This window comes from Natator depressus, chromosome 11, assembly GCF_965152275.1.
Source record: "Natator depressus isolate rNatDep1 chromosome 11, rNatDep2.hap1, whole genome shotgun sequence".
Lineage (NCBI taxonomy): Eukaryota > Metazoa > Chordata > Testudines > Cheloniidae > Natator > Natator depressus.
Genome location: NC_134244.1, coordinates 78767558 through 78789059, shown reverse-complemented (window position 1 = coordinate 78789059; position 21502 = coordinate 78767558). Strand labels below are relative to the sequence as shown.

Sequence of the window (21502 nt, the reverse complement as noted above, 5' to 3'; positions counted from 1 at the left end):
TGACTGGACTTTCTCTGTTCTCTTGGTTATTTACTCCAACCCTCCTCTCCCTCCACAGTGTCTCCACCTCAGCTTCACTCCATACTTGCCCCTCTTCTCTCCTGTCCTTCCCTTTTCTTTTTTTCAGCGTATCCTTAATGAACCCCCACCCCAAAGAAGGGGGGGAAAAGCGTGGAACACAGTGTTTACTGCCATCACATCTTTCACTCTGCTGGTGTGTTCTACTCCTCCCTCCACCCTGGGTCTGTCTGGTCTATTTAGCTTGACAGCTGTTTGGGGGCAAGGACTGTCTTCTTCTCTGTGTTTGTACAGTGGCCAGCACAATGGGGCCCCACTCTTGGTTGGCCCTTAGGCACTACTGTAATAAACATGGTTAATTTTAAAGTTACTTTAGAAAGTTAAAATTTAAGATACCATACCTCTAAATTCTGGCGTGAAATGCAAAGTCTGGAGAAGGGAATTGAGGTAGCAGGTCCCGCCCTGATTTTTGATACCACTTAATTTGGTGAACTCCCTTGGAGCGGGAGGCTCGGTATCTTTGGACTTTGGTTTCTTCCCTTTTCCACATTGATTATTTGACACAAAGGAAAAGTCCTCTTCAAATAAATCTCCAAACATTGTGAAACCACACTATAGTCCTTCAGAAATCCAACAAAAATCACCATTTAGCACAAAAACTGCAATATTAATTGGTTATGCAGTAGATGCTAATTGAATCTTGAGCATAGTGTTTTCAGAAGTTCTCAGCCTTGGCCTAACTATGTCAACACTGAAATCACTGATGCATCCATTCTATCTAGTCATCTACTATAAATCACAAAGATATCAACTTTTAGCTATAAATCAAGATAATTTAAAAGTTGTTATGGTTTTTGTACTTTTTAATGTCCACAGATTTCAGTTCCTGGACGTTTCATAATTTTATTCCAATCTTAGTGACCAAAGCCTTGTCTATACACAAACTTGCACCAAAATATCAGCTTTTATTGATACCTTTGCGATTTAGTTTCAAGTCTGTAGGTGGACACTTCTTTTGGAATAAAAATCACCCTATTTTGATTTTGGTAAAAACAGGGCACTTCTTCCAAAACATGCACAGACTTGTAACCAGTGGTGAGCTGGAGCCGGTTTGCACCGGTTCACGCGAACCGGTTGCTAAATTTTGAAGCAGTTTTTAGAACCGGTTGTTAACCCGCTTCCCTGCAGGGGGCGCTGAAGCTTCGATGGGCTCCGGCCGGGAAGCGATGTAATTCCTCCTCCGGCTGCCGGGGGCGCTGCGCTACAGGAGCTGCCGCCTGGCCCTCAGCACAAGCCCTGTTGCTGCTGCTGCTCCCCTGGCCCTGGGGCTCCCACTGCTGCCTGGTGGGTCCCCGGCTGCTCTGCTGGGCCTGGGCTGTGTCCTGCTGCTCTCCCCGTGAGTACCCACCACCCTGCCCGCAGCCAGCCCCTGTCTCCAGCCACTCCTGCACCCCCTGCCTGCAGCCAGCCCCTGCCGCACCCCCTGCCCTGCCTGCAGCCAGCCCCTGTCTCCAGCCACCTCCTGCCTTGCCGCACCAGCCCATCTCCAGCCACCCCCTGCCCACACCAGCCCGTGCTGCACCCCCTGCCCTGCCCACAGCCAGCCCGTCTCCAGCCACCCCCGCACCCCCTGCCCGCAGCAGCCCCTGCCACACCCCCTGCCCTGCTTGCACCAGCCCCTGCTGCACCCCCTGCCCTGCCCTCAGCCAGCCCGTCTCCAGCCAACCCTGCATCCCCCTGCCCTGCCTGCAGCCAGCCGCTACCTCCAGTCAGCCCCTGCGCTCTCTCCAGCCAGCCCCACGCCCCCTTGCCTCCAGCCAACCCCGCACCCTCCTGTCTCCAGCCAGCTCCATACCCCCTGCCCTGCCCGCAGACAGCCCTGCCCCACGTCCACTGGTGCCCTGCAGTTCCCAAGGCAGTTACCCTGCACACCTGCTTCAATGGGGGGGGGGAAGACAGGGAGCAGCTGGGACCCACACATGTGCACACCCTAGGGTGACCAGACAACAAGTGTGAAAAATCAGGACAGGGGGTGGGGAGTAATAGGAGCCTATATAAGAAAAAGACCCCAAAATCGGGACTGTCCTTATAAAATTGGTTTCAGAGTAACAGCCGTGTTAGTCTGTATTCGTAAAAAGAAAAAAGAAAAGGAGTACTTGTGGCACCTTAGAGACTAACCAGTTTATTTGAGCATGAGCTTTCGTGAGCTACAGCTCACTTCATCGGATGCATAGCATATTGTGGAAACTGCAGAAGACATTATATACACACAGAGACCATGAAACAAAACTTCCTCCCACCCCACTGTCCTGCTCGTAACAGCTTATCTAAAGTGATCATCAAGGGAGGGCCATTTCCAGCACAAATCCAGGTTTTCTCACCCTTCCCCCCGCCCCCCCCCACAGACACACATACAAACTCACTCTCCTGCTGGTAATAGCCTATCCCTCTTTGAAACCTCTCTTTATAATGCGCATGATAATCAAGGTGGGTCATTTCCAGCACTAATCCAGGTTCTCTCACCACCGCCACCCCCCCACACACACACACACACCCCCCTCCAAAAACCACACACACAAACTCACTCTCCTGCTGGCAATAGCTCATCTTACAATGTGCACAGCAATAATCCAAGTTTAACTAGAACGTCTTGGGGGGTGGGGGGGGTTAGGCTACCTTGCATAATGACTTAGCCACTCCCAGTCTCTATTCAAGCCCAAATTAATAGTATCCAATTTGCAAATGAATTCCAATTCAGCAGTTTCTCCCTGGAGTCTGGATTTGAAGTTTTTTTGCTTTAAGATAGCGACCCTCATGTCTGTGATTGCGTGACCAGAGAGATTGAAGTGTTCTCCGACTGGTTTTTGAATGTTCTAATTCTTGACATCTGATTTGTGTCCATTTATTCTTTTACGTAGAGACTGTCCAGTTTGACCAATGTACATGACAGAGGGGCATTGCTGGCACATGATGGCATATATCACATTGGTGGATGTGCAGGTGAACGAGCCTCTGATAGTGTGGCTGATGTTGTTAGGCCCTGTGATGGTGTTCCCTGAATAGATATGTGGGCACAGTTGGCAACGGGCTTTGTTGCAAGGATAGGTTCCTGGGTTAGTGGTTCTGTTGTGTGGTATGTGGTTGTTGGTGAGTATTCGCTTCAGGTTGGGGGGCTGTCTGTAGGCAAGGACTGGCCTTTCACCCAAGATTTGTGAGAGTGTTGAGTCATCCTTCAGGATAGGTTGTAGATCCTTAATAATGCGTTGGAGGGGTTTTAGTTGGGGGCTGAAGGTGACGGCTAGTGGCGTTCTGTTATTTTCTTTGTTAGGCCTGTCCTGTAGTAGGTGACTTCTGGGAACTCTTCTGGCTCTATCAATCTGTTTCTTCACTTCCGCAGGTGGGTATTGTAGTTGTAAGAATGCTTGATAGAGATCTTGTAGGTGTTTGTCTCTGTCTGAGGGGTTGGAGCAAATGCGGTTGTATCGCAGAGCTTGGCTGTAGACGATGGATCGTGTGGTGTGGTCAGGGTGAAAGCTGGAGGCATGTAGGTAGGAATAGCGGTCAGTAGGTTTCCGGTATAGGGTGGTGTTGATGTGACCATCGTTTATTAGCACTGTAGTGTCCAGGAAGTGGATCTCTTGTGTGGACTGGACCAGGCTGAGGTTGATGGTGGGATGGAAATTGTTGAAATCATGGTGGAATTCCTCAAGGGCTTCTTTTCCATGGGTCCAGATGATGAAGATGTCATCAATATAGCGCAAGTAAAGTAGGGGCGTTAGGGGACGAGAGCTGAGGAAGCGTTGTTCTAAATCAGCCATAAAAATGTTGGCATACTGTGGGGCCATGCGGGTACCCATAGCAGTGCCGCTGATCTGAAGGTATACATTGTCCCCAAATGTAAAATAGTTATGGGTAAGGACAAAGTTTGTATGTGTGTCTGTGGGGGGGGGCGGGGGGAAGGGTGAGAAAACCTGGATTTGTGCTGGAAATGGCCCTCCCTTGATGATCACTTTAGATAAGCTGTTACGAGCAGGACAGTGGGGTGGGAGGAAGTTTTGTTTCATGGTCTCTGTGTGTATATAATGTCCTCTGCAGTTTCCACAATATGCTATGCATCCGATGAAGTGAGCTGTAGCTCACGAAAGCTCATGCTCAAATAAACTGGTTAGTCTCTAAGGTGCCACAAGTACTCCTTTTCTTTTTTCTTTTTACTTATAAAATTGGGACATCTGGTCACCTAGCACACCCCCAGGGAGTGGCGGGGACCCACATATGTGAAACAGAGCCCATTTCTAGTTCAGGCCCATCTTTTTAAAAAAGAACTTTAGGCAGGGTTAACACACACACGTATTTTCCCGGACAGGTCAGGCTTTTTGGTTCTTAAATCACCGTCCGGGAGGAATTTTTTAATTTTAAAAATTCCTCCCGGGAAAATACGGACGTATGGAAACCCTGTTGGCACAAAAAATACATACTGAGGCACATCCCTTACAACAGAACTTTTCATAGGGAACCAGTTGTTAAGATTTGGGCAGCTCATCGCTGCTTGTAACCAAACAACAAACAGGATCAACCAACACCAAGGTCGTTACTTGGCCGCAGGAGCGGAGTGGCGCTTGAAAGGGTGGGCTTCGCCAGCGCCACGCCAGAGGAATGAGGCGTGGCAGAATCCCATTTCTGGTTTTGTTACAACCACGGGTTTGAACAAGCACTTCCCCCCGCGGCGAGGCGTTCCTTCACGGCGGCAGGGGGAGGGAGGCCCGACCACAGTGGGCGAATGGCCGGGGAGGCGGAGGAGATCCTCGCCGGGCGCCCCTTAGAACACCAACCGCCCCGCACGCGGCAAAGCCAACCGCCCTCAGGCGCTGAGGCCAGGGAGGTCTCGCGCAGCGCTTCGCTCCCTGCCGCGCCTCTCCACGGCGGGCGCGCGCGGGGACATCCACCTTTCCCCGCAAAACCCTCCCCAGCCCCGCCCCAGTCCCCGCGCCGCGACGGTAGGACGCAAACGCCCCGCTGAGGGGTCTCGTCCCCGCGCCGCGGAGGAGCCAGCGGAGCGGCCCGGCGGGGTCCCGGCGCCTCAGCGCCCCACAGCCGCCCCCCGCCGCGACGTGACGGGGATGCGTCTCAGCCCCTCCCCCACCCTGAGCTGCGGCTTCCCCGCCCGAGCGTGGGAGGTCCCCACACGGCAGGGAGGTCCGAAGGGCAGTCCCCGGCCCGCTCACCGCTCACAGCCGGGACGCGGAGCCACGCTTGCGCCGACACCAGCACCGCGGCCTGCTCGCCGCCGCCATGGTTGCTTTGGCTCCGTTGTCAGCCGGCTCCCGCGGGGCGCGATGGGAGTTGGAGTCTTTCCCTCGGCACCCGCACCGCCGCCTCCCGCAGCCCGAACTACAAGTCCCACAGGCCACGCGCCAGCTGGAGTCAGCGGCCTCCGCTAGGGAAACCGGCGAGTGGTCCCGCAGCACCCTCTGTAGAGGCATATGACCGGAAGCGGCGGACGCAAGGCCCTCTGGGGGGTGTAGTTGACTCGGAGTGGTTGCCGCAAAGCCCGCTGGGAGGTATAGTTGCCTGGGAGTAGTTACCGCAATACCTGCTGGGAGATGTAGTCTCTCTGGCAAAAGGTGGCTTCTCTGTGAGACTTAATCTAATGGGGAGAAAATTTCAGAAAATGTGGTATAAAGACTCATAAAATGCCACCCATCCCTTCTCATCGCAGGTTTCAGAGTTGCAGCCGTGTTCGTCTGTATCCGCAAAAAGAACAGGAGCACTTGTGGTACCTTAGAGACTAACAAATTTATTTGAGCATAAGCTTTCGTGACCTACAGCTGACTTGTACTCCTTTTCTTTTTGTTCAAATTAAGTGGTTCATCAAGGAACACTTGGTTGACAATGTTTAATCCCCCCCACACACACACACACACACACACACACACTGTTCCTCACACATTCTTGTCAACTGCTGGAAATGGCCCATCTTGATTATCCCTACAAAAGGGTTTTTTTCTCTCCTGCTGGTAATAGCTCACCTTAACTGGTTTCATAGTAACAGCCGTGTTAGTCTGTACTCGCAAAAAGAAAAGGAGTACTTGTGGCACCTTAGAGACTAACCAATTTATTTGAGCATGAGCTTTCGTGAGCTACAGCTCACTTCATCGGATGCATACTGTGGAAAATACAGAAGATGTTTTTATACACACAGACCGTGAAAAAATGGGTGTTTATCACTACAAAAGGTTTTCTCTCCCCCCACCCCACTCCCCACAGGGGGAGAAAACCTGGATTTGTGCTGGAAATGGCCCATCTTGATTATCATACACATTGTAAGGAGAGTGATCACTTTAGATAAGCTATTACCAGCAGGAGAGTGGGGTGGGGGGAGAGAAAACCTTTTGTACTGATAAACACCCATTTTTTCATGGTCTGTGTGTATAAAAACATCTTCTGTATTTTCCACAGTATGCATCCGATGAAGTGAGCTGTAGCTCACGAAAGCTTATGCTCAAATAAATTGGTTAGTCTCTAAGGTGCCACAAGTACTCCTTCACCTTAACTGGTCACTCTCATTATAGTGTGCGTGGTAACACCCATCGTTTCATGTTCTCTGTGTATATAATATCATCCTACTATATTTTCCACTGCATGCATCCGATGAAGTGGGCTGTAGCTCACGAAAGCTTATGCTCAAATACATTTGTTAGTCTCTAAGGTGCCACAAGTACTCCTGTTCTTCTCATCATAGTGGAGGGCAGGCACATGCTATCTGCACACACCACACACAAAGCCCTTACCAAACATTCCCTAAACAAATTCTCACAGGCTCTGGGTCTGCCTCTCCCAGTTGTTGAAACTAGTATGTATCAAACACAAGTGTTGCCAAGTCCTGCAGTGTTATCGTGAGTCTTGTGATATTTAGTGATTTTCTTAATGACTCAGCTCCTGAAGTCAGGAGGTTGCAGTAGAATCTCATCTCCCCATCCCCCCACAATCCCAAAAAAGCCACTGGGAGAGTTTTCTAGCACTGGAGGTTGGAGGCAGAACTTGAAAGCGAGAAGTAAATATACCAGAAGGCAAATAAAAAGACCCAATGTTTATTTATTTTTAAATCATGTTTTTTAATCCAATCTCATGATTTTGGGATGCCTGTCTTGTAATTTTTCAGTGCATGGGGTTGGCAATATTCAATTGCTGACAATGTGTGTGCTCTGTGCTGTACAAAATGCAGGAATAAAGGTGGTCCCTGCTCCAAAGAGGTTATAATGCGGAAGGAGTTTGCAGTGTAGAATCTTCGATTTACTAGCAAGGGCTATTCCAAAACAATCCACAGTGCATGGAAAATACTTTTGTTGAACCAAAATGGGGCTCTCCCTCTGTCACTTTCATACCTTTTTGAGTGTGGATGGGGATGTTATTCCTGCAAGCCTTCAAGCGTCTGTGGCAGAAACTCTGAGCCTGTGCCTTGAAAATGGTCCAGTGGCCTCTTTAAAATTATATTGCATTGGATCAGTCTCCCTTACCCAGGCTCGCTGCAACTGAGCCAGCAGAAGGCCCTATTACAGGACTGTGATATGCAAGACACTCTCATTGCTAAAGGGATTAGGGAAAACCTATCTAAAATTACCTCATCCTTCCCAGAGACTAATTTACTATTGAGGAAGTGAAATAAATTGGAGATCATTAATGGAGCACTGCACCATTTAACGGCAGATAATTTAAAAAAGCAAGCCTCCTCTTAGGAGCAACGGGAGGCAGTGCCCATTCTCAAAGAGGGTTTAGTTAAGGACACTTTCAGCCCCATTTGATTGGGAACAATAGGACAAGACAGGCATATGGAAGTCTCTGTAGAAAAAAAATTATTTGTCAACCTCCACTGAAGGACAAATTTCAATTACGAAGGATAACAGCAAAAATTACTATTAACCTTTTTAAAAAATCTTCAACTGCAGCCAATACATGAGATATCAATGAGCTATAACTAGATAAGAAGTTTGGTGAGCCTGTGTTATTTTTTACGATGATCAGCTGAGGCAAAAAAGATTGTCTGCTGCCAAACCCACTCTCCTCCCAACATGAAAACACCTCCCCTCAAGCAATGCTGCTCCCATTATTAGACTCCATCCCCTTAAACCGGGGATGGCCAACCTGAGCTTGAGAAGGAGCCAGAATTTAATGGTGTACATTGCCAAAGAGCCACAGTAATACATCAGCAGCTCCCCCACCCCGCTCCCAGCGCCTCCCACCCACCGGCAGCCCTGCCAATCAGCACCTCGCCCTCCCTTCCCGCACCTCCCAATCAGCTGTTTCGCGACATGCAGGAGGCTCTGGGATGGGAGGGGGAGGAGCGAGGGCACTGCAAGTTCAGGGGAGGGGCTGGGAAGGGGTGGAGTGGGGGCAATGCCTGTGGCAGAGCCAGGGGTTGAGCAGTGAGCATCCCCCAGCACACTGGAAAGTTGACGCCTGTAGCTCCAGGCCCGGAGTCGATGCCTATACAAGGAGCCACATATTAATTTATGAAGAGCCGCATTTGACTCCGGAGCCACAGGTTGGCCACCCCTGCTTTAAACAATACCTCACAGTGAAACAATTCTCCTTCCCTTAAAATCATGCTTACTCTTCCTATCAACCATGCTGCCCCTACCTATTTGTACCTCTCCTGCTAGCACAGTGGGCCCCTGGTCTCCCAGCTTCTCCACCCACCCCTTGGCCCCTGCATGTCCTACCCTACCCTTAAAGTAGCCACTCTATTCCTTTGCCTGCTGAAAATCTGCCAGGTCCCAAAGCTGTTCCACCTCTGTTGCAGGAACTGTTGTCTCTGGACTCCTCTACTCAGCACTGCCCAAGGGGAAGAGATGACTAGACATCGCAGGGTTCAAGTGAAACTTCCAGATGTAAGCAGTCTGAATGAGCTCTCCTCTGACATCTAGTGGTGAGCTGTGGAAAACACTTCAGGAGCTGATCTTGTTTGCATAGACACACCCACCCTGCCTAGGTGCTTAGCATGATGGGATTCCTTCCCCAAATGATCACTTGTGGCTGATGTTGGATCCCCAGTCTCCTTGTTATTGGGGCAGGAGTAGTAAAGGGTTGTTATCCTTGTTGTGTGAACCAAGGGTAGCAGAACTGTACCTGGCATACCCTGATGAAGGAACTCACCCTCAACTGAATGGCACTCGCTCGGCAGGGGACATGGGTTCCAGAGCACAGTGAGTTAAGAGAAGGTGGGGATGAGCAGCAGTATCTGGTGGTGTAGGTTTTCTTTGAAGTGTTATCTGTTTATAGTATAATAAAAGAGCTAGTTTAGACTTAATGGGGAATTTTATTTTATGGGTCTAGAGCTGAAATCACTGATACCTAGGTTAAAATGTTAGACTTACTTTGAGATAGTGTCTCTATTGCAAGAAACTGCCTTATGGGCCCTAGTAGTAAGGCTCCTACCCTTAACAGCTGAAATCACTGAGAGCTATGTTAAGGGGGGGGGCTAGCAGGGCAACTGGTGGAGAGGGCCAGAGCAGAGCCTTGCGGAGAGGCAGGGCGTGGCAATCAGCCATTGGGGTGATGAGCGAGTGCCCAAGCAGCGGAGCATATAAGGTGCCTCCTTATCCCCCTCTTCCACACAGAGTGGGAGGTGAACTGTGCTGATGAACCTCTGAACTCTGGGGCTGCGCTGGCCAAGGACAGCAACTGTGAGTGGGGTACTGAGAAGGGATGGGCATGCAAAAGGGACTTTTGGGTTGCTGGATTTAAGAACCTTAGGGGAAAAGGACACTGCCCAACTTACTTGGGGGTGGGTCTTTTGCTCATGGTTTATGTTTATGAACCCTAGTTGCGGTGTTTTCCCAAATTAATGCTGTGTTACTTCCCTCTTTTTATTACACTCAGAGGTTGCGCGAGGGGAAGTATTGCCTCTTAGAGGTGCCCAGGGGGTGGTGTGTAATTGTCCCAGGTCACTGGGGGGTGGGGGCCTGAGCCAGTTCTGTGTTGTATTCTTGAAAAGGAACCCTTAGACACTGAACCCGGCCATTGTCGCTGCTGGCTCCACCTGGCAGAAGGGTTACACCTAGAACTAAGAAGGATGACAGGAAATATCACTAAAGCAGGACTAATCCAATACATTGGAACTGTGGTCACCATAGGGAATGAGGATGTCCCAGTGTGCATGGGGCCATATGGCAGCATCTGCAATTCCCAGCCATGTTTCCAGTAACTTGGGTGCTATAGGATAGCTGGCAAGATCTTCCGTGAATATACCATCACAAACACAGTTTGGCAGGGTAATAAGGGAAGAAAGCAACCCCATGCATAAGAATAGGTGAAAATTTTCTATTCAAACTTTTTTGTTGATGGAAAAATTGGCATTTGGCTAAATGAGATTTGTGGTGTCTACTTTCCATGGAAAATTTTGATTTTGTCAGAAAACCAAGTGCTCAGAAAGAGAAATATTTCATCCAAAATGCAAAATATGACAAGTTGGCTTTGCAGCCATTGTGCCTAATGGGAGTTGTAGTTGAGTTTCGTCATGTCCCCATTTTCCTCTATGGGTAGGGCTCTTCAGCCAGACTACATCTCTCACGATGCACTCGCTTCTCCTCTCCAAGAGGGAACCCTGATGCATTATGGGAGATGTAGTCTGACTAGAGAGTCTGAGTACTCAGTGCCTAATTGGAATACTTCTGTTCTGGGCCAAAATACTTGAGTTTTAGATTTTTTTTCATAGAAAAGTGTAAATTTTCCACAGAAACAAATTCCATTTTCTGACCGGACTGCCCAAAAGTTCATAGAAATGTAGGGCTGGAAAGAACCCCGAGAAATCATCTAATCCATTCTCCCATGCAGAGGCACAACCTAGACCATCCCTGACAGGTGTTTGTCCAGTGTGTTCTTAAAAACCTCCAATGACAGGGATTCCACAACCTCCCTTGGAAGCCTATTTCAGAGTTTAATTATCTGTATAGATACAAAGCTTTTTCTAATATTTAACCTAAATCTACCTGCAGATTAAATCCATTACTTCTTGTCCTACCATTAATGGGCATGGAGAATAATTGATCACCATCCTCTTTATAACAGCCCTTACCATATTTGAAGATTGTTATCCGGTCCTCCCTCAGTCTTCCTTTCTCAGGACTAAAATACCAAATTTTCTTAACCTTTCACATTTATCTGCTTTTTTAATTTTTCATAATTTTTCCTGTTCACCTCTGGACTTTCTCCAGTTTGTCCACATCTTTCTTAAAGTGTGGTGCCCAAAACTAGACACAATTCTCCAGCAGAGACCTCGCCAGCGCCAAGTACATTGGGACAATTACCTCTCATGTCTTACATACAACAGCTGTGTTAATATACCCTAGAACAGGGGTGGATAAACCTTTTGGCCGGAGGGCCACATCTGGGAATACAAATAGTATGACAGGCCATGAATGCTCACAAAATTGGGGCTGAGGTGCGAGAGGGAGTGAGGGTTCTGGTTGGGGGTGCGGGCTCTGGGGTGGGGCCCAAAATGAGGAGTTCAGGCTGCAGAAGGGGGCTCTGGGCTGGAGTTCGGGAGGGGGGAAAAGGGGTGAGGGCTCCGGGTGCAGGCTCTGGGGTGGGGTTGGGGATGAGGAGTTTGGGGTGCTGGAGGGTGCTCTGGGCTGTGATCAAGGAGTTTGGGGGGTGGGAGGAGGATCAGGGCAGGAGGTTGGAGCATGGAGAGAGGCTCAGGGGTGCAGGCTCTGGGTGGCGCTTACCTCAAGCTGCTCCCGGAAGCAGCGGCATGTTCCTTTTCCAGCTCCTGTGCAGAGGCATGACCAGGCGACTCTGCATGCTGCCCCGTCCACTGCAGTTCTCGTTGGAGCGCTGGAGGGGGCCATTGGAGTGCGTAGGAGCTGAAGGGAGGCCATGCCACTGCTTCCGGGAGCCGCGTGGAGCAGCCCCCGACCCTGCTCCCCGGCTGGAGTGCCGGAGAGGGGCAAGCCCCAGACCCCGCTCCCCAGCGGGAGCTTGGGGGCCGGCTTAAAATGGCTGGTGGGCTAGATCTGGCCCACAGGCCGTAGTTTGCCCACCCCTGCCCTAGAATATTAGTCTTTTTCACAACTGTATCACATTGTTGGTTCATATTTAGTTTGAAATCCACTATGACCCCTAGATCTTTTTCAGCAGTATTACTGACTAACCACTTATTTTCCATTTTGTATGTGTGCGTTTGATTTAGCCTTCCGAAGTGTAGTACTTTGCATTTGACTTTATTAAATTTCATTTTGTTGATTAAAGGCCAATTCTCCAATTTGTCAAGGTGTTTTGAATTCTAATCCTGTTCCCCAAAATTGTTGCAACCTCTCCCAGCTTGGTGTCATCTGCAAATTTTATAAGCATACTCTTTACTCCATTATTCAAGTCATTAAAGAAAATATTGAATAATACCAAACCCAGAACAGACCCTTACAGGACACTGTTAGATACACTGTCCAAGTTTGACAGCAAACCATTGATAATTACTCTTTGAGTATGTTTTTTCAACTAGTTCTGCACTTACCTTGTAGTAATTTAATTTAGATCACGTTTGTTTCCTTATGAGACTGTCATAGGGGCTGTGTCAAAAGCCTCACTAAAGTCAAGATATATTACATCTACAGCTTCCCCCCATCCACTAGGCCAGTAATCCTGTCAAAGAAGGAAATTAGTTTGTTTTGCATGATTTGTTCTTGACAATTCCATGTTGGCTATTACGTATCACCCTATTATCCTTCAGGTGCTTACAAACTGATTGTTTAATAATTTCTTCCAGTATCTTTCTAGGTATCAAAGTAAGGCTGACTGGTCTGTAATTTCCCAGGTCCTCTTTGTTCCCTGTTTTAAAGATAGGTACCATGTCTGCCCTTCTCCAGTCCTGCAGAATCTCAACTGTCCCCCATGAGTTCCTGCAGATAATCCTAATAGTTCTGGGATAGCTTCAGCTAGTCCCTAAATGACTCAAGGGTGAATTTTATCAGGCCCTGCTAACATAAATACATTTGACTTATCTAGATATTTTTAACCAGTTCTCTCCTTATTCTGGCTTGTGTTTGTTCCCCCTTGTTAATATTAATTATGTTAAGCATCTGGTCACAATTAACCTTTTTGTGAAGATTGAAGCAAAATAGGCATTAAATAACTCGACCTTCTTGATGTCATCAGTTATTATCTCTCCTTCCCTGCTAAGTAGAAGATCTAAGCTTTCCTTTGTCTTTCTCTTGTTCACAATGTATTTATAGAACCTCTTCTTATTGCCTTGGGGAAATTATCTGGGTTTCTGGCTGCGTGAACTATGCTGACTGACAGTCTACCAGAACTTAATTTTCACCCAGCAGGCATTAAGTTCAGGTCCTGCAGAGTGTCTAAGTGGGGCCTGAAAGTCTCATCTTATTTACAATCTTAAAAATGCAAATGGCTGCCTGGGATTTTCCATTAGATTTTCTGTCAGCTTGCTGCAGCTATGACAACCATCTCCCTCATGCATCCATCATGGCTGCAGTGATTCCTCATGAGATCCAGCAGGTTGCAATGGTGCTAGCAGTACTGAGGGTAGAGAGACTCTCTCCTCCTTTGCTCCCATCTCCCTATGGTGCCCAGCCCAGCATAGAGCTGCTCATGAGGAGACGGCAGCAGCTATTGGCTGTTCTGAGGGCTTTGCTTATACAGGCTATGGAAATGTGGTTTCAAGGGGAACGGGCTGGGAGCTTCACTTGGTAGTTGGTACCCCATCCCTGCCCTTGAAATGCCTACCTCCAGACCCTGTCCCCCTGCGGTGGTGATTCTCAGGTCACTCTAATTTCAGTTTGGATCAGTCTTTCCAGAACTGCATAAGCTAGCAACATGTTAATTCATCTCTTGAAATGATTCAAAGCAAAATCTATTATAATTGTACATTTCATTAGTACTGGCCATGTATGAATAGTGTCTTTAGCACACTTGAAGGTGGGTCCTGAAATGGTTTGCGTTACTGAAAGTGGGTGTTTATTGTAAAATGTCTGAGAACCACTGCCTTAAACACTAGGGGCCAAATTCCTCCCTGGCTGAATTCCACTGATCTCAGTATCTATCTGTAAACACCACCCTGGGCACATTGATGCAAATACGAGAAATCTTTTCAAGGGTGAACTTCTGTGATCATTCATAAGATCATTTTGGCCCTCCCTCTAACAGCTTTAAAAATTCCTCTGACCATCATTATCTGGAAACAAACTAGATCTAATAATCATTCACTAGATCACATGGAGAATGCAGCAGAAGCCAACAGTTATAAATCTTTGTGTTTGCTCCTGAAATTTGTTTTCTCTTGAAGGAAGGTTTATTTGGGTTTTGAGTTCCAACAGAAAGATGTTGACTGCCCTTCTCCTTCGCTATCAGTTTGCTGCATGGATGCTTCTCCTGATGATTGCTGGCTTTTCAGAAGGTGGGAAGCTGGTGGTTGTGCCCATGGATGGAAGCCACTGGCTCAGCATGCGTCAGGTAGTGGAAAACCTCAGTCAGAGAGGACATGAAGTGGTGGTTGTTGTACCTCAAGTAAATTGGCAGCTGAGAATAACAGGGAACTATACCATGAAAACATATCCAGTATCTTATACAAAGGAAGATATGGATGTAAACTTACAGACATATGTTGATGCTCACCTAAAGGGACAACCATTTCCATTTAATGTTCTATCAATACATAACTCTTCAGTAGCAATTTTCAGTCTGATATTTAGTAATTGTAAGAGTTTATTTAACCACAAGGAACTGATGCAATATCTGAAACAAAGTGACTTTGATGCTCTCCTCACAGATCCCATTTCTCTTTGTGGAGCACTAGTTGCTAATTATTTTTCACTCCCATGTGTGTTCTTCATGCGAGCATTACCATGCAATTTACATTACAAAGCGAATCAATGTCCAGATCCTCTTTCTTATGTCCCAAGAATTTTTACAATGAACTCAGACTACATGACATTTTCCCAACGATTGAAAAATGTTTTAGTTGACTCTGTAGAATTCTTATATTGCAATAGTTTCTATGCACAAGGTCTAAGCTTCGCCTCTGAGGTTCTGCAAAGAGATGTGACACTGTTGGACCTTCTGAGTTCTACATCCATTTGGCTGATGAGATATGACTTTGTGTTTGAGTATCCCAGACCAGTGATGCCCAACATGGTCTTTATTGGAGGCATAAACTGCGGTGCAAGAAAAGCTCTGCATGAGGTATGGTGTTCTTTTTTCTCTTCACATCAAACATTGACAAATGCAGTGCTTTTACATGACATGAATGAAATGTGAGTAAATAGTATATGACCATTTAGTGGCACTGACTGCTTTGGGGGAATTATTTAACTACTTTTTGGCAGAATCTTTCCACAGATTGATATGGAATTCATACTTCTCTTGGCATGGGCACATAACTTCCGTTTAAATTGCTAAGATTTCTCCAAGCATATCAAGGAGAAAAAAGGACACTGTCTTTCTGCAAGCTCTAAAATGGAACTATAGTCCTCGATACAGTCCTGAAATATAGTTCTGGCTTCATTTGTATCATTTCAGGCTTAAAATTCTTCAATTTAACAAGTTTTTTTTAAAAAATCTTAGAATCTCTTCTGGTTTTTATTCTGTTCTCAAACACTATAAAAGTGTTTTGGTCACATGCATGCATCATATGTTTCCCATCATAGAATATCCAGGTTACTTTGTAGATCACGATGAGAGCCAAATGTCAATTTGAGTTGGAAGATAATTAGCCTGGAAGAGTACATTTTTAGAGATGTACAGATGAGCAAAGTTCAGTTAAGAATACATTTTTATCCTTTGTCAGACAATTTGTCTGATGTTTGTTCTGAGGTATTTTTTAAAACCTTGAATAATTTTTACACACTACTATGTAACTTGTAGAACAGTAGGTGGAGTTGAACATCTGTTCTCTGACACAAAGCAGCAGCAAATTTATTGCATTGCCAGATGCCCTTTAGTGTCTGGTAAAGTTACTGAAATACTTTAGAGACAGTGTTGGGGAGATAATATTTTTAATTGGCCCAATTTCTGTTCGTGAGAGAGACAAGCTATCAAGCTTACACAGAGCTCTTGAGGTCTGGGACCTGAAGAAGAGCTCTCAGAAGCTTGTCTCTCTCACCAACAGAAGTTGGGCCAATAAAATATATCACTTCACCTACCTTGTGTCTCTAATATTCTGGGACCAACACAGCTACAAGAACACTGCATACATGAAATACTTTATAATAGTGATCTGATTTGTTACCTTGCATTAGAATCTCTTTGGGGCCAATGTGTTTCTTTAAACTTTTCTAACCCTTTTCTTGTTTCACATGCAATATTTAGTCATTTAGGACTTGATGCAAAAGCCCACTGAAGTCATTGAGACTCTTTCCATTGACTTTAATGGCCTTTGAATCAGACTCATAAGAGATGCATCTTATTCTGGGATTTCACCTTCTTAGGGCAGAGTATGGGGATTTTTGAACTTGGGGTTTGCATATTTAGAATGGATATAATTCTTTTTTATTGAATGACCCCTGTCCTGACCTTAGAAAGCCTTCAGCTTTTTTTTAAATGCCTTTCAAAATTTTATTTGAATTTATTTATTTTTATGAATAAGACCCACAGAGATTAATACAGTCAAAGTGCACATATAATAAAAGGGAAAATTAAAGTGTGACAAGACAAAAGGTAATGTTGTAGGGTCACTACAAGTTTACTGGGAGCCACTTAAATCAATTCTAAGCAGTCACATTATAAGATAGTCACATAAAAATCATATATAAAAAGGAGGAGAAACAGATTGTAAACTTCATCAGTTTATTGTGTTCTCTTCACCAATTTATATATATATGCTGGAGAGAAAAATGATCATTACTTTAAATAATAGTAGACACAAATATAGTCGATGTCGCTTGAAAAGGCAGAAAAAAACATTAAAATGTCTTAAAGCAAGAACAAAGGACTAGGCAATAAAACAGGAAAGCTCGTGTTTTGGCAACTTGAGAAAGAAGAAACTCAAAATGCAATTATTGAGCTGTTGAGTGAACCTGGGAAATTAATAACAGGTCCACACTGGTCCAATTCCTCCTTCCAGCTGAGGATTATTATTCATTAATTTACATACAGTATATTCGCAAAAAGAAAAGGAGTACTTGTGGCACCTTAGAGACAAGTACTCCTTTTCTTTTTGCAAATACAGACTAACATGGCTGTTACTCTGAAACCATACAGTATGTTCTTTCTTTCTTGCCTGGTTTCCAAAAGTAATATTATAAAACCAAAAGGAAAGGTTTCACAGGTTCTGCTTTCAGCTAGTTTACCATAGTTCAAAGTTCTAAGTGCATTTTTGTCTAGGACATTTGAGTTTAGGGGACGGGATGACCAATATTCTGCATCTACATGGACTTTGCACGGGTCATCTCACATTCATTAACTTACCTGGTGATTAAAGATAAACTCTGGTGGAAGTTCATAGATTCATAGATATTTAGGTCAGAAGGGACCATTATGATCATCTAGTCTGACCTCCTGCACAACGCAGGCCACAGAATTTCACCCACCACTCCTGCAAAAAACCTCTCACCTATGTCTGTGCTATTGAAGTCCTCAAATCGTGGTTTAAAGACTTCAAGGAGCAGAGAATCCTCCAGCAAGTGACCCATGCCCCATGCTACAGAGGAAGGCGAAAAACCTCCAGGGCCTCTTCCAATCTGCCCTGGAGGAAAATTCCTTCCCGACCCCAAATATGGAGATCAGCTAAACCCTAAGCATATGGGCAAGATTCATCAGCCAGATACTACAGAAAATTCTTTCCTGGGTAACTCAGATCCCACCCCATTTAATATCCTATCACAGGCCATTGGGTCTATTTACCATGAATATTTAATTACCAAAACCATGTTATCCCATCATACCATCTCCTCCATAAACTTATCGAGTTTAATCTTAAAGCCAGATAGATCATTTGCCCCCACTGCTTCCCTTGGAAGGCTGTTCCAAAACTTCACTCCTCTGATGGTTAGAAACCTTCGTCTAATTTCTAGTCTAAATTTCCTGGTGGCCAATTTATATCCATTTGTTCTTGTGTCCACATTGGTACTGAGCTTAAATAATTCCTCTCCCTCTCCGGTATTTATCCCTCTGATATATTTATAGAGAGCAATCATATCTCCCCTCAACCTTCTTTTTGTTAGGCTAAACAAGCCAAGGTCCTTGAGTCTCCTTTCATAAGACAAGTTTTCCATTCCTCGGATCATTCTAGTAGCCCTTCTCTGTACCTGTTCCAGTTTGAATTCATCCTTCTTAAACATGGGAGACCAGAACTGCACACAGTATTCCAGGTGAGGTCTCACCAGTGCCTTGTATAAGGGTACTAAAACCTCCTTATCCCTACTGGAAATACCTCTCCTGATGCATCCCAAGACCGCATTAGCTTTTTTCACGGCCACATCCCATTGGCGGCTCATAGTCATCCTATGATCAACCAATACTCCAAGGTCCTTCTCCTCCTCCGTTACTTCTAATTGATGCGTCCCCAGCTTATAACCAAAATTCTTGTTATTAATCCCTAAATGCATGACCTTACACTTATCACTATTAAATTTCATCCTATTACTATTACTCCAGTTTACAAGGTCATCCAGATCCTCCTGTAGGATATCCCTGTCCTTCTCTAAATTGGCAATACCTCCCAGCTTTGTATCATCCGCAAACTTTATTAGCACACTCCCACTTTTTGTGCCGAGGTCAGTAATAAAAAGATTAAATAAGATTGGTCCCAAAACCGATCCTTGAGGAACTCCACTGGAAACCTCCCTCCAGCCTGACAGTTCACCTTTCAGTAGGACCCGTTGTAGTCTCCCCTTTAACCAATTCCTTATCCACCTTTCAATGTTCCTATTGAACTACTAAAAGTTTGGAAACAGATGAACCTCACTCAACACGGAGTTATGAAAGCTGTGAAACAGATTCATCCAGATATGGCAAAATTTGGCTCAGTTTGGCCCCATTGCTGAAAAGAGAGCACTACCTTCACCTTTGCATTGTGTCTTTACTTGTAGGTAAAGCTGGTGAGGTTTTTTTTCCCACACAAAAATGGGGTTTTATCAAACCCAGTTTTTTCCTATAGGAAAATGTTATTTGACTAAACTATTCAATTTTTCAATGGGAAATTTTGAATTTGAAATTTTTGTTTTAATTTTGGAAACCAAAAAATATTTGAAATGTTTGTTTCCTCCTCCTCCCACTTCCCCACCGAGTGCAATAAAATAAATGTCCATGATTTTTTCCCTTCTTCTTCAGTTTTTCCCCCTATTACTTTATTTCCTATTTCCACTCTAACTTTCCAAAATTTACCAAAAGAAACTACACCATCTGCTCAAGAAACTCCCTGAAAAAGCACAAGCGCAAATCCGCACAGACACACCCCTAGAACCCTGAGCAGGGGTATTCTATCTGCTACTCAAGATCCATAAACCTGGAAATCCTGGATGCCCCATCATCCCAGGCATTGGCACCTTGACAGCAGGATTGTCTGGCTATGTAGACTCCCTCCTCAGGCCCTATGCTACCAGCACTCTTAGCTATCTTCAAGACACCGCTGACTTCCTGAGTAAACTGCAGTCCACCGGTGATCTTCCTGAAAACACCATCCTGGCCACTATGGATGTAGAAACCTTCTACACCAACATTCCACACAAAGATGGACTACAAGCCATCAGGAACAGTATCCCCAATAATGTCACGGCTAACCTGGTGGCTGAACTTTGTGATTTTGTCCTCACCGATAACTATTTCACATTTGGGGACAATGTATACCTTCAAATCAGCGGCACTGCTATGGGTACCCGCATGGCCCCACAGTTTGCCAACATTTTTATGGCTGACTTAGAACAACGCTTCCTCAGCTCTCGTCCCCTAATGTCCCTACTCTACTTGCCCTACATTGATGACATCTTCATCATCTGGACCCATGGAAAAGAAGCCCTTGAGAAGTTCCACCATGATTTCAACAATTTCCATCCCACCATCAACCTCAGCCTGGACCAGTCCAAACAAGAGATCCACTTCCTGGGCACTACAGTGCTAATAAGCGATGGTCACATAAACACCACCCTATACTGGAAACCTACTGACCGCTATACTTACCTACATGCCTCCAGCTTTCATCCAGACCACACCGCACCATCCATTGTCTACAGCCAAGCTCTACGATACAACCACATTTGCTCCAACCTCTCAGACAGAGACAAACACCTACAAGATCTCTATCAAGCATTCTTACAACTACAATACCCACCTGCTGAAGTGAAGTAACAGAATGACAGAACCAGAAGAGTAGCCAGAAGTCACCTACTACAGGACAGGCCCAACAAAGAAAATAACAGAATGCCACTAGCCATCACCTTCAGCCCCCAACTAAAACCTCTCCAACGCATCATCAGGGATCTACAACCTATCCTGAAGGATGACCCATCACTCTCACAGATCTTGGGAGACAGGCCAGTCCTTGCTTACAGACAGCTCCCCAACCTGAAGCAAATACTCACCAGTAACCACACACCAAAAACACTAACCCAGGAACCTATCCTTGCAACAAAGCCCATTGCCAACTGTGCCCACATATCTATTCATGGGACACCATCACAGGGCCTAATAACATCAGCCATGCTATCGGAGGCTCATTCACCTGCACATCTACCAATGTGATATATGCCATCATGTGCCAGCAATGCCCCTCTGCCATGTACATTGGCCAAACTGGACAGTCTCTACGTAAAAGATAAATATACACAAATCAGATGTCAAGAATTATAACATTCAAAAACCAGTCGGAGAACACTTCAATCTCTCTAGTCACTCGATTACAGACCTAAAAGTGGCAATATTACAACAAAAAAACTTCAAAAACAGACTCCAACGAGAGACTGCTGAATTGGAATTAATTTGCAAACTGGACACCATTACATTAGGCTTGAATAAAGACTGGAAGCGGATGGGTCATTACACAAAGTAAAACTATTTCCCCATGGGTTTTTTCCCCCCCCCCTCCACCCGCCCCACTGTTCCTCACACATTCTTGTCTGCTGGAAATGGCCCACCTTGATTATCACTACAAAAGGTTTTTGGGGGTTTCCCCCGCCCCTCCTGCTGGTAATAGCTGACCTTACCTGATCACTTTGTTACAGTGTGTATGGTAACGCCCATTTTTTCATGTTCTCTGTGTATATAAAATCCCCCTACTGTATTTTCCACTGCATGCATCCGATGAAGTGAGCTGTAGCTCACGAAAGCTTATGCTCTAATAAATTTGTTAGTCTCTAAGGTGCCTCAAGTACTCCTTTTCTTTTAACTTAGGAAAAGTTATTGATAAAAATGAAATTTTATCACTCAACTTTTCCAAAGCTGGAAACATTTTGAAGGGTTTAGTATGAAAAAAAGTAAGTGGGAAACTCCCATCTCCAATCCCCTCAAAAAGCAAAACTAAATTAGACATCAGTCATTCTAT

The 21502-nt window shown here is 45.6% G+C and overlaps 2 protein-coding genes across 4 annotated transcripts in view; one reads left to right on the top strand and one right to left on the bottom strand.

Moving 5' to 3' along the window:
• Positions 1-5504, bottom strand: part of USP40 (ubiquitin specific peptidase 40) — a 70817-nt gene extending 65313 nt beyond the window's left edge. For all 3 annotated transcript variants that reach the window (XM_074968242.1, XM_074968243.1, XM_074968244.1), the window contains exons 1-2: positions 5241-5504; positions 420-638 (exon numbers count right to left, since the gene is read on the bottom strand). In XM_074968242.1, the coding sequence (XP_074824343.1) occupies positions 420-618 (199 nt within the window). In that variant the 5' untranslated portion in view covers positions 619-638; positions 5241-5504. The remainder of the gene's footprint in view (positions 1-419; positions 639-5240) is intronic.
• Positions 5505-14334: 8830 nt separating this feature from the next.
• Positions 14335-21502, top strand: part of LOC141996267 (UDP-glucuronosyltransferase 1A9-like) — a 99689-nt gene continuing 92521 nt past the window's right edge. Inside the window, exon 1 of the mRNA XM_074968238.1 lies at positions 14335-15210. Coding sequence (XP_074824339.1) covers positions 14350-15210 — 861 coding nt within the window. The 5' untranslated portion in view covers positions 14335-14349. The remainder of the gene's footprint in view (positions 15211-21502) is intronic.